The sequence below is a fragment of the Heteronotia binoei genome, chromosome 4 (genome assembly GCF_032191835.1).
Source record: "Heteronotia binoei isolate CCM8104 ecotype False Entrance Well chromosome 4, APGP_CSIRO_Hbin_v1, whole genome shotgun sequence".
Taxonomy (NCBI): domain Eukaryota; kingdom Metazoa; phylum Chordata; class Lepidosauria; order Squamata; family Gekkonidae; genus Heteronotia; species Heteronotia binoei.
This window is the reverse complement of record NC_083226.1, coordinates 123,236,523-123,249,574: the sequence shown is the minus strand read 5'-3', so window position 1 is coordinate 123,249,574 and position 13,052 is coordinate 123,236,523. Positions and strand designations below refer to the sequence as shown.

The 13,052-nt window shown below is 45.8% G+C and overlaps 1 protein-coding gene across 3 annotated transcripts in view; it reads left to right on the top strand.

Moving 5' to 3' along the window:
* ADGRV1 (adhesion G protein-coupled receptor V1) overlaps positions 1–13,052 on the top strand; it is a 556,327-nt gene that overhangs the window by 229,922 nt on the left and 313,353 nt on the right. For all 3 annotated transcript variants that reach the window (XM_060235701.1, XM_060235702.1, XM_060235700.1), the window contains 5 exons: positions 817–1,290; positions 8,218–8,361; positions 9,105–9,276; positions 9,907–10,042; positions 11,293–12,140. In XM_060235701.1, the coding sequence (XP_060091684.1) occupies positions 817–1,290; positions 8,218–8,361; positions 9,105–9,276; positions 9,907–10,042; positions 11,293–12,140 (1,774 nt within the window). The remainder of the gene's footprint in view (positions 1–816; positions 1,291–8,217; positions 8,362–9,104; positions 9,277–9,906; positions 10,043–11,292; positions 12,141–13,052) is intronic.

The window sequence follows — 13,052 nt, the reverse complement described above, 5'->3', positions numbered from 1 at the left end:
CTGCTAGATCTGGAAGTTAGATGACCTGTTGAATCTCAGTTTGATAGCACAAGTTATTGTGACTTGGTGTTGGAAGTACGCCCTTAAATGAAAATTCCCCCCTGATGAAAGGAGTTTTTCCTTCACCAGATTACCCAACTTTGTTGTTGGTTGCTGAGGAAATAGGTACCATACTAGGGGCATGTTTGAAAAATGCCTTCTGGTACAGTATATGACTTGCACCATACAATGACTTGCTGGTGGGGAGGAATCCTGAGGCCCCAGCAACCTTTGAGAGAGATGTTTTAGTATCTATGTATTGTATATCTGTGTATCTATTTTTATCTCTTCTCTATATTACCCTGCTCTTACTGCATTGCTTTCTACTCATGTAATACCATTTTCTGCATTCTTTAATATACTATATTGAATACTTGATGCTTTCAGATTTCTGTAATCATAGTCCTATTACACTTTTTATTAAATGCCTCATCCTATTGATTGTGTTCATTTATTTTGTGTGATCCACCTTCGGTGAGAAACTTCACTACAGACAGGGCTTTTTTTGTAGCAGGAACTCCTTTGCATATTAGGCCACACACTCCTATAATAAGTGCCCTGTAAGCTCTTGGAGGATTGGCTATATAAGAGGGGTGTGGCCTAATATGCAAATGAGTTCCTGCTACAAAAATACCTGAGTTTAGATAATGTAAATAAATACATATTTTTATGGATAATTAATTTTATTTTAAAATGGACTCTGCATTATATATAAAATAAATGTGAATGTCTTATATGGTTTTGAATATATTGGCTTACAGTCTTTACTTAATCTAGGTTCACTGGGAACTGAGTAGTGATTCTGATACTACAGATGATTTCCTCATAACCAGTGGCTCTGTCATCATTCTTGATCAGCAGAGGACATCTGAAATTGTTATTCCCTTATTGCCTGATGATGTTCCTGAAATAGATGAGAATTATATGATACAGCTTACTTCAGTGGAAGGAGGAGCTGATGTGGACTGGGAGAAAAGTACATCTAAATTTACTGTTTTTGCAAATGATGAACCCCATGGAGTATTTGCCTTGTATTCTGAAAAGCAGTCAATTTTGGTAGAGGAAGACTTGAGCCGACATATCCAGATTAATGTAACACGGTGTGCTGGGACCTTTGCAGATGTGATTGTAGAGTATCAGATCTCATCTTACAGTCAAGAACAGTTAATCACCCCTGCCAATGCAGTAGGGCATTTGCTAGTTAAAGAAGGTTCCAGTTATGGAGTGAAGACTGTGCCAATACATCCCCAGGTCTGTAACTTCTTTCAGTTTGTAAGAACATTGTTTGCGCTGATATAATTTTTAGAAATAGAGTTTTTCTGGAAGAAGGGAAACGTATACATGTGCAAGATGGGGATGGGTGTACTGTGTACATATGCCAGAATTTCCCTCTCAGAGAGAACATAACAATTTCTTGCATCCAGTTAAGTCATTTAGCTTGCAGTGACTTGAGAAGCAACTTTTTCTGTATTTGTTTCTGATGAGCAAACAGCTCTTTTTGAAGGAAACTGGCAATATTAAGTTCTTTACCTGTAACTAGATAATCTTCTTCGTGGTCTCTGTGCTTCACACCCATGTGATAGAGTGCCTGCGCCGATCCCCGAATCGGTATCTGAAAAGCCCGGGATTTTTCCATGCTTGGCGCCAATGGGCATGCGCAGGCATCCCAGTACGCATGCTCACCGGTGCCAGCGCGGGGATCCCGCCAGTTCCTTTCTGACTGCTGCGCGGAGAGGTTCACCTTTCATGTCCCCGGGCGGTGAGATATTGGTTTTTGCCTTTCCTCGTTGTATATAGCCCATTTGTTGTTTTCTTAGAGTAGATAGTTAGATAGTTAAAAAAAAAAGTTTATGTGTGTGTCTGTCGGACTGCCCTCCGGGGCCTTTTCCCTCGTTTGTTTTCCCCAAAAGTTTTTTCCCCTCAGAGGACTTTGAGCAGGTTTTTAGCGACTAGAGTCTATGGAAAGTTGCTGGGGGTTTTTCAAACGTTGCCGTTCCTGCGGGAAGAAGATTGCCCCCCCAGACGGCCATTCTCTGTGTCTTCTCTGCTTGGGTGAAGTGCACCGTGTGGAGTCCTGCCCACATTGCCTTTGCTTCTCCAAGCAAACGAGGAAGAACTGGGCGGCACGGCTTTTGGCGGCTCTAACCGAATCGGCACTCCGCCCGCAAAGATCGGCATGGGCCCATCAGCATCGACCATGGTAGACACCCCGGCCCCGACGGTCACATTGGCCGATGTGACCCCGGTCGTGACCGAAATGCCGACTGAGCAAGGCTCCTCCACTAAACGATCCCATGATGGATCAGTGGAAACGCCCGCTAAGAAGCGTCGGGATGACTCGGGGACCCGAGCATCCGCCCTGAAGAAGCCCAAGGAGAAGCAGAAGAGGCCCCGCACTCCATCGCACGACGTTTCGGCACCGACTGCCCCGCCGAGGAAGATTTTGGCGTCCCCGTGCCATAGCCCTTCAGCATCGAGAGGCAGTACCCAACAACACCGTCTCTCGATGTCCGAGCAGGAGATCGACCTCACCCAGCGATCCTCGTCATCCGGGTCGCGACGTCACAGCAGGAGCGGGTCGATCTCAGAAGTGGAGGCTTTGGCACCGATGGAGCCATCCCCCTCGATGGAATCCAGAGGCAGACGGGAGCTAGAGCCCTCCATGGCACCACGCCGTTTCCCACCACTACCATCGTGGAAGCAGCGTCAATGGCCGCCCTCCTATCCGTATCCGTACCCTCCTTATCAGTGGTATCCACCAAGGGAGTTTGCGGAATGGGATCAACAGTCCGAGGCATCCTGTATGTCGAGGCTGTCGCACCATTCCCAAAGACCATTGGCATCGATCCCTCTGAAGAGGTGCACTACATCAGTGGCTGAGACTCATCGGCGACCATCGACGTCGATCCGCTCGCTGATCCGGGAATCGACGCCGATCCTTTCTGAACACCGGGAGTCTTCTTCATCGGACTCTGAGAGCGGTGCCGACACCCAGGAGGGTGCTTTGGAGCCTTCGCAGACGACCGAAGATCTGCCGATTTCGCCATCGGAGGATCTGAAGTCCTATGGCGACCTAGTGAAGAGGATGGCAACCTCCCTCTCCCTGCCTGTGACGCAACCACAACTCGTCGTGGATGATAATGTCTTTGACATTATGCAGAGGGACACATCCACAGCAATTGCTTTGCTGGTCACCAAAGTGATTCTACAGGCAGTGAAGGAGCCCTGGAAGAAACCATCTTCAACTCCAGTGTCATTCAGAAGGCTGGACCACATGTACAGGGTCCAGGAGATGGGGGCTGAGTTCCTTTTCACCCATCCGAAACTGAACTCAGTAATCGTCTCTTCTTCATCCAAGGCACGAAAGGTCCACTCATCCCTACCTGACAAGGAGGGAAAGAAGCTGGACAATATGGGAAGAAAGGTTTATTCTGCAGGGGCCCTGGGAGTAAAGGTATCTAATTATGCGGCTTGCATGGCTAGATACCAGTACTCCGTATGGGAACAACTCACCCCTATTCTCTCTTCCCTGAGTGAGGACAAAAAGGAGGCTGCCAGGAAGCTGCAGAAAGAAGGCTTTGCTGTAGCCAAGCAGCAATTGGCTGCAGCAAAGCACATGGTGGACGTGTCGGCAAAGGCAATCACGTCCGCTGTGTGCATTCGTCGGCACTCCTGGTTGAGATCAACAGCCCTGCAGCAGGACACTAGGGCTTTTGTCGAGGACTTGCCCTTTGAGGGAGACGGCCTCTTCAGCACCACCACAGACAGTGCCCTGCAGGAAATCGACAAGAGCCTGAAAACCTCTAGGAATCTGGGCGTGCAGGCCACCTCAAGGGCTCCTAAGGCAAAGCAGTGGCACAAACCGTGGGCCAAGAAGCCTTTCCAAAAATTTTTGCCGGAACAGCAATGGCGACCTCGCTCCACCCAGCCTGACAGACCATCGTACTCAGGCAACAACAGGAACCGCTATGGTTCTCAGGCTACTGGCAAGTCTAAGGGTGCTCGCCCTCAGAAGCAGGGCCTTTGACTTTCTTGTGGCACGTGTCATCGCCCCCACTTCAACATCTATCCGCCTTCGCCCTTTCCTATCTGCCTTGGAGTTGATCTCTACAGACAGGTGGGCTCTGTCCATCATAGAAGAGGGCTACAAGATGGAGTTTGTGCAGATTCCGAACCAATCCGTGGTGATCACCACTCCCCCTTCCCCACCTCTGCTGGTGGAGGTGAACAACCTCCTACAGAAACAAGCCATAGAGAGAGTTCCGACAGAGGCCAGGACGGGCGGTTTTTACTCTCGCTACTTCCTGGTCCCCAAGAGGGATGGGGGCTTAAGACCAATCTTCTGGTCTTAAGATCTTATGGATCTTCGGAATCTGAACAAATTTATTCTGTACCAGAAGTTCAGAATGGCCACGCTGCAAACAATCCTACCCCTCATCAATCAAGGGGACTGGATGGCAACTGGACCTCAAGGATGCCTACTTCCATGTCAGCATCCATCCGGAGTTCAGGCGTTTCCTCAGGTTTGCAGTGGGTTCCCAGCACTTCCAGTTCAAAGCCCTTCCGTTCGGCCTGTCCACTGCACCTCGGGTGTTTACGAAGATGATGAGCGTTGTGGCTGCCCATCTCCAGGGAGTTGTTGTTTTTCCATACATCGACGACTGGCTTCTTGTGGCGAAGTCAAGGGAAAGTTTGTCAACGCACATTGCCATCACTCTACGTCTTCTCGACACCTTGGGATTGCAGGTCAATTTGGAGAAATCTCACCTTACTTCGTCAAGGACAGTGCAGTTCAGAGGGGCTTTGCTGGATACGAACCAGCATCATGCTTACCTGCTTTCGTAGAGGGCAAAGGACACTGTCGGTCTGGTACAACTGCTTCAGAGGCGAAAGTGGGGCACAGCACAGCAGCTTCAGTGAATGCTGGGGCTGATGGCGGTGACGACAAGCGTGCTACGTTTCGCGAGACTGAGAATGAGAGGCCTACAGTTGTGGTTTCTTCGCCAGTTTGGCCCACTCAGAGACTCACCTCGAAAGAGGTTCACCATCCCAGCCGGGACTCTGCAGTTGCTACAGTGGTGGGAGTCAGAGAGCAACATCTGCCAGGGAGCTCCCTTCCATCTTCTGACTCCTACTATGACTATCACCACAGATGCTTCCTTGTGGGGTTGGGGGGCCCACATGGAAGGCCTGTGTGTGGGGGGCCGGTGGCCGCCAAAACTGACTCAGTTCCACATAAACTATCTAGAGCTGCTGGCGGTCCACTTTGCCCTACGTTCTTTCCGCCCCTTAGTGGCGGGGAGGACTGTAGCGCTGCTTATGGACAATACCACTGCCCTGTGCTACATCAACAGGCAGGGAGGGACAGTGTCTTGTTGGCTCTGCGCATTGGCGATGGATCTCTGGTTCGATTGTCTCCAGTATGATATCTGCGTGAAGGCGGCACATCTTCTGGGGGTCCTCAACATTCAGGCAGACTCCCTCAGCAGGGGTGGGGCTTCCCCACATGAGTGGGAACTGCAGTGGCATTTTCTGAAGCCTGTATTCCAGCTTTGGGGGTACCCGCAGCTGGATGTCTTCGCCAAGGCTGAGAACAAGAAATGCCCCAGGTTCTGCTCCAGAGGAGAAGCGGATCCAGCATCTCTGGGAGATGGGCTCCTGCTTCCTTGGGAGGGCCGGTTCCTCTACATGTTCCCGCCTCTGCCATTGTTGACGAAGGTTGTCAACAAAATAGCAAGGGAGAGACCACGCTGCATCCTGGTGACTCCCTGGTGGGCTCTCCAGAACTGGTTCTTGATCCTGCTCCAACTCTCGAGGGGGGTCTTCTACCAGTTCCCAGCAGAACCGGACCTTCTGTCAGCTCAGGGCGGGCGTGTATTTCATCACAACGTGTCCCATCTGAAGCTGACAGCGTGGTTCACCTACCAGTAGGGTTCTCTGACAGGGTCCAGCAAGTTCTTATGAATAGCAGAAAACCGTCCACCCGCGCTTCCTATGACAGGAAGTGGTGGAGATTTACCAAGTTTTTAGTTGACCCTTCGGTCCCACCTAGCAGGGTGGAATTGGCGGCAATTTTTTATTTTTTGCTGTCCCTAGTGGATGCGGGCCTGGTTTTCTCCTTTGTCAAAGTTTATTTGGCGGCAATATCTGCCTTCCATGATCCGGTGGAGGGGTACTCCATTTTTGCGCACCCTCAGTCCAAGAAATTTTTGAAGGGATTGTTTAGGCTGCATCCACCATCAAGATCATCCCCACAGTTGTGGGACTTGACTTTAGTGCTGGAAAAACTAACCCGTCGCCCCTTTGAGCCGATGGCCACATGCTCTTTGCAGCTCTTGTCATGGAAGACTGAATTTTTGGTTGCCATCACATCAGCACGTCATGTTGGGGAGCTCACGGCGATGTGGTGTGATTACCCTTATCTTGTTTTTAGAGAGGCTGGGGTTTCCCTGGCTCTGGACATTAGTTTTCTTCCGAAGGTGGTCTCTCAGTTCCACCTCAATTTAGAAGTTTGGTTGCCCACTTTTTACCCTAGCCCTTCCTCGGATGAGGAACGTAGGTTGCATGCTCTGGACGTTAAGCGTGCTTTACTGTTTTATTTGAAATGTTCAAAGGTTTTTCGTAAGGACAAGCAGCTTTTTGTTTCGTATGCTGCTCCCAAGATAGGTTCCAGGATTTCGTCTCAAAGGCTCTCAAAATGGCTCACTGAGACGATTAAACTCTGTTATTTGTTGGCGAAGAAGCCGCTACCTGGGCCTGTTCGTGGACATTCCACAAGAGTGATGGCCACGTCTGTGGCGTTCCTGAGAGGCGTGTCCCTTTCTGATGTCTGCAAGGCTGCCACCTGGTCTTCTCCGCATGCCTTCATGAAGCACTACATGCTGGACGTGCATGCTCAGCAGAGGACTCGGTTGGGAACTGCGGTGCTGCAAGCTGTCTCTTCCGGTTGACCGTCTTCCCGCCTCCAGGTATGCTTTGCTTGCTAGTCTCCCATGGGTGTGAAGCACAGAGACCACGAAGAAGATAGACAGGCTTACCTGTAACTGTAGATCTTCGAGTGGTCATCTGTGCATTCACACTACCCGCCCTCCTTCCCCACTGCTGACGGTCTCCCTCCAGTAGGGGCTTCCAGCGGTCAGGAAGGAACTGGCGGGATCCCCGCACTGGCGCCGGTGAGCATGCGTACTGGGATGCCTGCGCATGCCCATTGGCGCCGAGCGCAGAAAAATCCCGGGCTTTTCAGATACCGATTCGGGGATCGGCGCAGGCGCTCTATCCCTTGGGTGTGAATGCACAGATGACCACTCGAAGATCTACAGTTACAGGTAAGCAACCTGTCTTTTTCCTGGATTGATTCTGTAAAATCACAGCCTCTTGTATTCTTTTAAAGCCTGAAGACAGCTAACAGCTTTTTAAAAAATTAAAATATTCTTGGAAGAACACACAAAGTTTTTAAAAATATGATAAAGTAAATCAGGAGAAGAGCTGTGTAAGCAGGGCTTTTTTTTGAGCAGGAATGTAGTTCCTGCTGGCTTGGCCAGGGCTCTGGCATTAGGCAGCCACACGCTCCCAGACCACGTGCTCTGTCCTCTCTGCCACCTCCAGCCTCCAACAGGCTCGCTAAAAGAGCGAGAGATGCAAAGCTGCCCACAAGTGCCCCCTCCTGGGAGAAGCTGGACCCGCTGCTGCCCAGTCTGCCACACGTGATTCTCTCTTTCCGGTAGTGTTGGGGAGTTGAAACAAGGTCTCTCATTGGGCTGTGTGAGAACACACATCCATGAAATGCAGCTGATGGCACTGTACTGTTCTGTGTCAATATGGGAAAGTAACCTACTGAATGGGTGATGTCACTTCTGGTGATATCAGGGGGTGTTACCTAAAATGCAAATGAGTTCCTGCTGGACTTTTTCCTATGAAAAAACCCTTTTTGTAAGTAAGGGGGGGAAAGAGAGTAAAAAATTAACATTTCAGGAAGCCTTTGGACTACTTTCTGTACCTTAATCAACACTCTTTTCTAGTTTCATAATCTGAATAATCTTATCTGAGGAAGCTGTTTGAAAAACTTTGTAAAACTGCATTCTAAAACTGGCCTTATTGAATGAGAATTTTGCAGATATGCTGATTTGAATGCCTTATTCATAAGTATTGAGGTCTTATATAAGTGATTTTCTTTTCAAGGTATTTCTCTTCCTGGGTTTGAATTTCACTTTGAAATTGAACAACGTAAGCCTATTTAATGGACGTGCCAATATTGTGCCTAAAATACTAGAGACAGCAATTTCAGTCTCTCTTCCAGTTCCCAAGGAAGCTGCCAATTCTCAGGTATGAGTCTTATTGTAAATAGTTATAGCAATGGAGGGCAGAGCAAAACCAGTAATACAGATATATAGGTGATATTAAAATGAATGTGATGACTATCCATGCTATGATTGTCAGGTCCTGAAACATATTAATGTTATAATTATACCCACTCATAAAATTGGAGAGAAATACTTGTTTAATATTTGTCTGCTGTGCATTCAGGATATGCCATACAGGAAAACCAGAACTGCATAATTTGTCATGGAATGTATTCCATTATTTTCTATTTTCAAAAGCAGAATTCTGGTAGGGTATTTCCCCCTTACTTTTAGAAAATATAAGATGATGTCTTTTTATTACACACTTCCAAATCTGTCAACTACCTCAGTGAGTTTCTCATTAGATATCATTAGATTATGTAAGAGGAGAAAAAATCCATAATATTTTATTTTCTTCCTCCACATTCAGCTCCATGGGTGCATAATTTTGCATTAATAAAGGACTCATGCTCTGTATGGAAGAATACCTTGTAATGAGAAGACAAAATATTTCTAGCCAAAAAAATTGGAATTTGGAGATTTATATTTGTTTTAAAAAGTAATATTTGGCACTCAGCTGGTAACAATATTCTGTATAAGATAATTTGATATGCACAGATATAAATTTATTTTAGATATCACATGGCTGTTGCCAGCAGAATAACACTCATAAACATGTCAAATGGCACATTTTTAAAGCAAAGTTATTTTTTCCTCTTTTGGTAGGTTGCCTTTGATTCTCTTCTGTTACGAGTTAGAAATATCACAACAGGAGTAACTCAAGCTCTGATAACTCGGGAAGGAGTATATGGCTCAATCACAGTAATCTGGACTTCTGGATATCCTCTTGGCACTATTCCAGAGTTCCTTCGTCCAGGCAACATTACACCAGCATCTGGTGAGAACTTTTAATTTGCCCCTTCCAAAAGAGAGACAGTCTGACACCACAGGATATAGCTTTTGTTGGGGAAGTAGGAAAGAACTTTCTCCTAGATAGATACACACAGGGGAGTCATAGTTGAGCTGTCTAAATTAAACACAAGTGAAAATCCAGGTGGATATAATGAAGTGTATTTTCCCTTAATCTAGAAAAATCAGGTTTTTTGAGAAGCTACTTTAGAGTCAAACCATGGTCTGTCTAGTTTATTATTCATTTTTCTTCCCAGCACCATAGTTTCAGGCTTATGTTTATCCTGGCATTACTACTGAAGATCACTAACCAGAGATGCCAGGGTGATACTCAAGAACCTTTTATATGGGACATGTACATTTGCTCCTCATTTCTCCTGGAAGCTTTAAACTTCAAGGGTCAGATAACTATTGTCCCTTTGTCTTGCCCAAATTCCAAAAGTCTTCTTGAAAGTAAGTCAGCCTCCTCATTTTGTTATTGTGTTGGAAGAAGAAGGTTCTTTTAGCACTGGCATAAAGAGAGAACATTCCTACTGTCAGTGCTGGAAAGAAGTCTGTAAAATTGATTGTTAAATAGGGATAATGTGAAATTCTCCTTTTTCCTTCTTTCTTTTCCCAGGCACTGTTACCTTTTCTCATGGTGAACCAAGCAGAGCAATTGTATTTCATGTTACTCCAAACCCAAGTAGTCCAGAAGCATTTGCTGTGCATCTGTCAGAAGTGCATAGCAATGTATCTGGTGGGGTTCAGCTGAGGTAAGAAAACCACTGGTCAGTTGTGTGTTATTCAGCAGCAGCTGTATGCAGGCAATAAAAAGAAACTCCTGATCTCTTTCAGTTATTTAATCATACTTGTACCTGGGGTGGAATTCTAGCAGGAGCTCCTTTGCATATTAGGCCACATACCACTGATGTAGCCAATTCTCCAAGAGCTTACAAAAAAGAGCCTTGTAAGCTCTTGGAGAATTGACTACATCAAGGGGCGTGTCCTAATATGCAAAGGAGCTCTTGCTAGAATTCTACCCCTGCTTGTACCCCATCTTCATCTCAGGAGCTCCGAGTAGTGTATGCTTGTGATTGCCAGGTGGGCTCCAGAACATGCAACTTGCTTAGTCAGGCTTGCTTAGAGATAGAACTGTATATTATGAGTAGCTGCATGATACCTTTCCTGGATTTCAGGTGCCTTTGGAAAAGGAAATATCCTACAACTCCAGGCTATTGGGATGTTGAGTTAGCAGCATTGCAAGCCACACGGGAAGGGGTGTGGAGAGAGAGAAAACTATCACTGTTTTTCTGCCATCACTGTCAAAGCAGTAATGCATCAGCCAGGGAACTCAAGGAAATCAAACTGAAGGTTTGCCTAGGTTTTGGGTTGCCTAGGTTTGTATACCAGTGCAAGAAATTGCAAGCTTTGGTGACAGTATTGATCTAGATAGACATAGGGATAGACATTGTGCTGTGAGTTGGATCCCAATTAGATTTTTTTGCAGGCTTAGACTCACAAAGAAGCATGCAAAAGGACAATGATGGAATATCAGTTTCCTGTTGCCTCTGTCCCACAGAAGTCAGAATGCCACCTGAAATGCTGTTGGGAGCGACAAGGGACCTCCAGGGTCAGGATTTCTTAGGGCATTTCAGGCTACCACAAGAGGGGTCAAATTGTGCTCCATTATTAGATGTTCTTGTGCCTGGTTGGGATCCATACCCATATCTATGCCTTAGACATGTTTAACTTGAAAGAAAACAAAAATGAATTGATTAATTCAAGGTGTAGATTTTTCAGTTTTGCACACCAGACTTGATTTGGCTTCAGCTGTTGCAAAAGACAAAGCTCTGCTATATCATGGCTGGTGGAAGATGGTTTGCAGACAAGTAAAATGAGTGATAGGTAAAACTGTCTTTGCTTGTGTTGTACCCATCCTTTATTTTGTCTCTGGTCATTCCCCCTCCACCCCTCACAGATGCTGCCCCCCATTCAACTTGCATGTGTTTGTTTCTCATTGCAGATTAGGCTTCACCATTGCTGAAATTGAGCCAATGGGAATCTTTCAATTTGCTCCTAACTCAAGGCATATATCAGTGCAAGAAGATGTTCAAGTAGTCAGATTACATGTACAAAGATTACTTGGCTACCAAAGCAATTTCACTAAAGTGTTATATCAAACAACTGCAGGAAGTGCCAAACCACTAGGAGACTTTGAATCTGTTCATAACGGAGAACTTGTTTTTGGACTCTTTCAAACTGAGGCTGTGTTTGAAATCTTGATAATTGATGATATCATATCAGAAGAAGATGAAATGTTTTTTGTGAACTTAACGTCTGTGGAAGTTTTAGCTACTCAGGAACTTGACTTGACATGGAATCCACGTCTGAATCCAGAATTTAGTGTTGCATCAGTTATCCTGTTGGACAACGATATCCATCATGGAATCTTGAGCATTGGGCCAGCTGTTATTTACACTGAAGAAGATTCCAATAACATTGTACCAAACTCAGTTCTAATTCACATCAAAAGAACTCAGGGGTTTGTTGGCAATGTCTCAGTAGCCATTAAAACATTTGGTGGGATAATTGCTCAAAGTGGGATAGGTACATCCCCTTTTGAAACTGTTTCTTGGGTTTCCAATTTGACCTGGGCAACTGAAGCGGTGGATTTTGAAGAACTGGCTTTGTCTGTGATGTTGCTGGATGGGGAAGAAGAAAGCCAAGTGTCTGTCAGAATTCTTGACGATGATGAGCCTGAAGGACAGGAATTCTTTTATGTTGTCCTCTCTGACCCTGAAGGTGGAGCTGTGATTATGGAAGGCAGTGATGAATATGGGTTTGCAGGTTTTGCAATCATAGTTATCAAAGGTAATATTGTTTTCATTAATTCAGTAAATAATTAAATACTGTCAGGTAAGGTGTTGTTTGTTTAACAGCACTGTCATTGTGCATAGTATTATTGTTACACTGAAATCCTGTGAATTTAGGGGGAGGTATTTGTGAGTTTCCTGCATTGTGCAGGGAGTTGAACTAGATGACCCTGGAGGTACCTTCCAATTCTATGATTCTAAATCCACTCCTACAGTAAATTGCAGGGTGCCAGATGCTTCATCATCATCGTCATCATCATCATTATTATTATTATTCCAGTGGATGAAAGACAGCCATGTATACTGCTGGGTTAGATTTATAGATCAAACTGATGTATCAAGTAGAATAGCATAATTTCACAGTAATAATAACTATCAAGTGAAGTGCATACAAATACATTATATTACTTCACCCCAAATGTTTCACGGAATATGTCTGGAAGTCTGGTAAGTGGCCAGTTGTTCAACTTGAATGGCAGGGAGCAATGCCTGGAGGAAGCATGCACCTATGGTTACACCTGTGGTTATTTTTGTATCTTAAGAGACTTTTCTTTGAATTAAGAAGACAGGATCCCAATCATGGCCTGAAGAAGGGGCATTTGTGTATGTGTGAAAGTGGAGGAGCAAAGATGATTTGGGGCATTTGGGCCCTGCACTGGTTATCAGCCAGTCAACTCTCAAGCAGAGGTTAATCCATCACAGAATGGGTGGGGTATGCAGACTTTTGGGCTGCAAGGCTTGTCTCTGGCATACAGTTCAGACTGAAAGGAGCAGGATGAAGAGATTCTTGGTATTCCAAACCATCATGAATGTAGGGAAAAACCTTGAAAAACTAACTCGTTTGTCTAATTGATTCAGGCAAGTATCTCTCTATATTCTCTTAGTGAGCTGGTATGAACCAAGTAGAGCT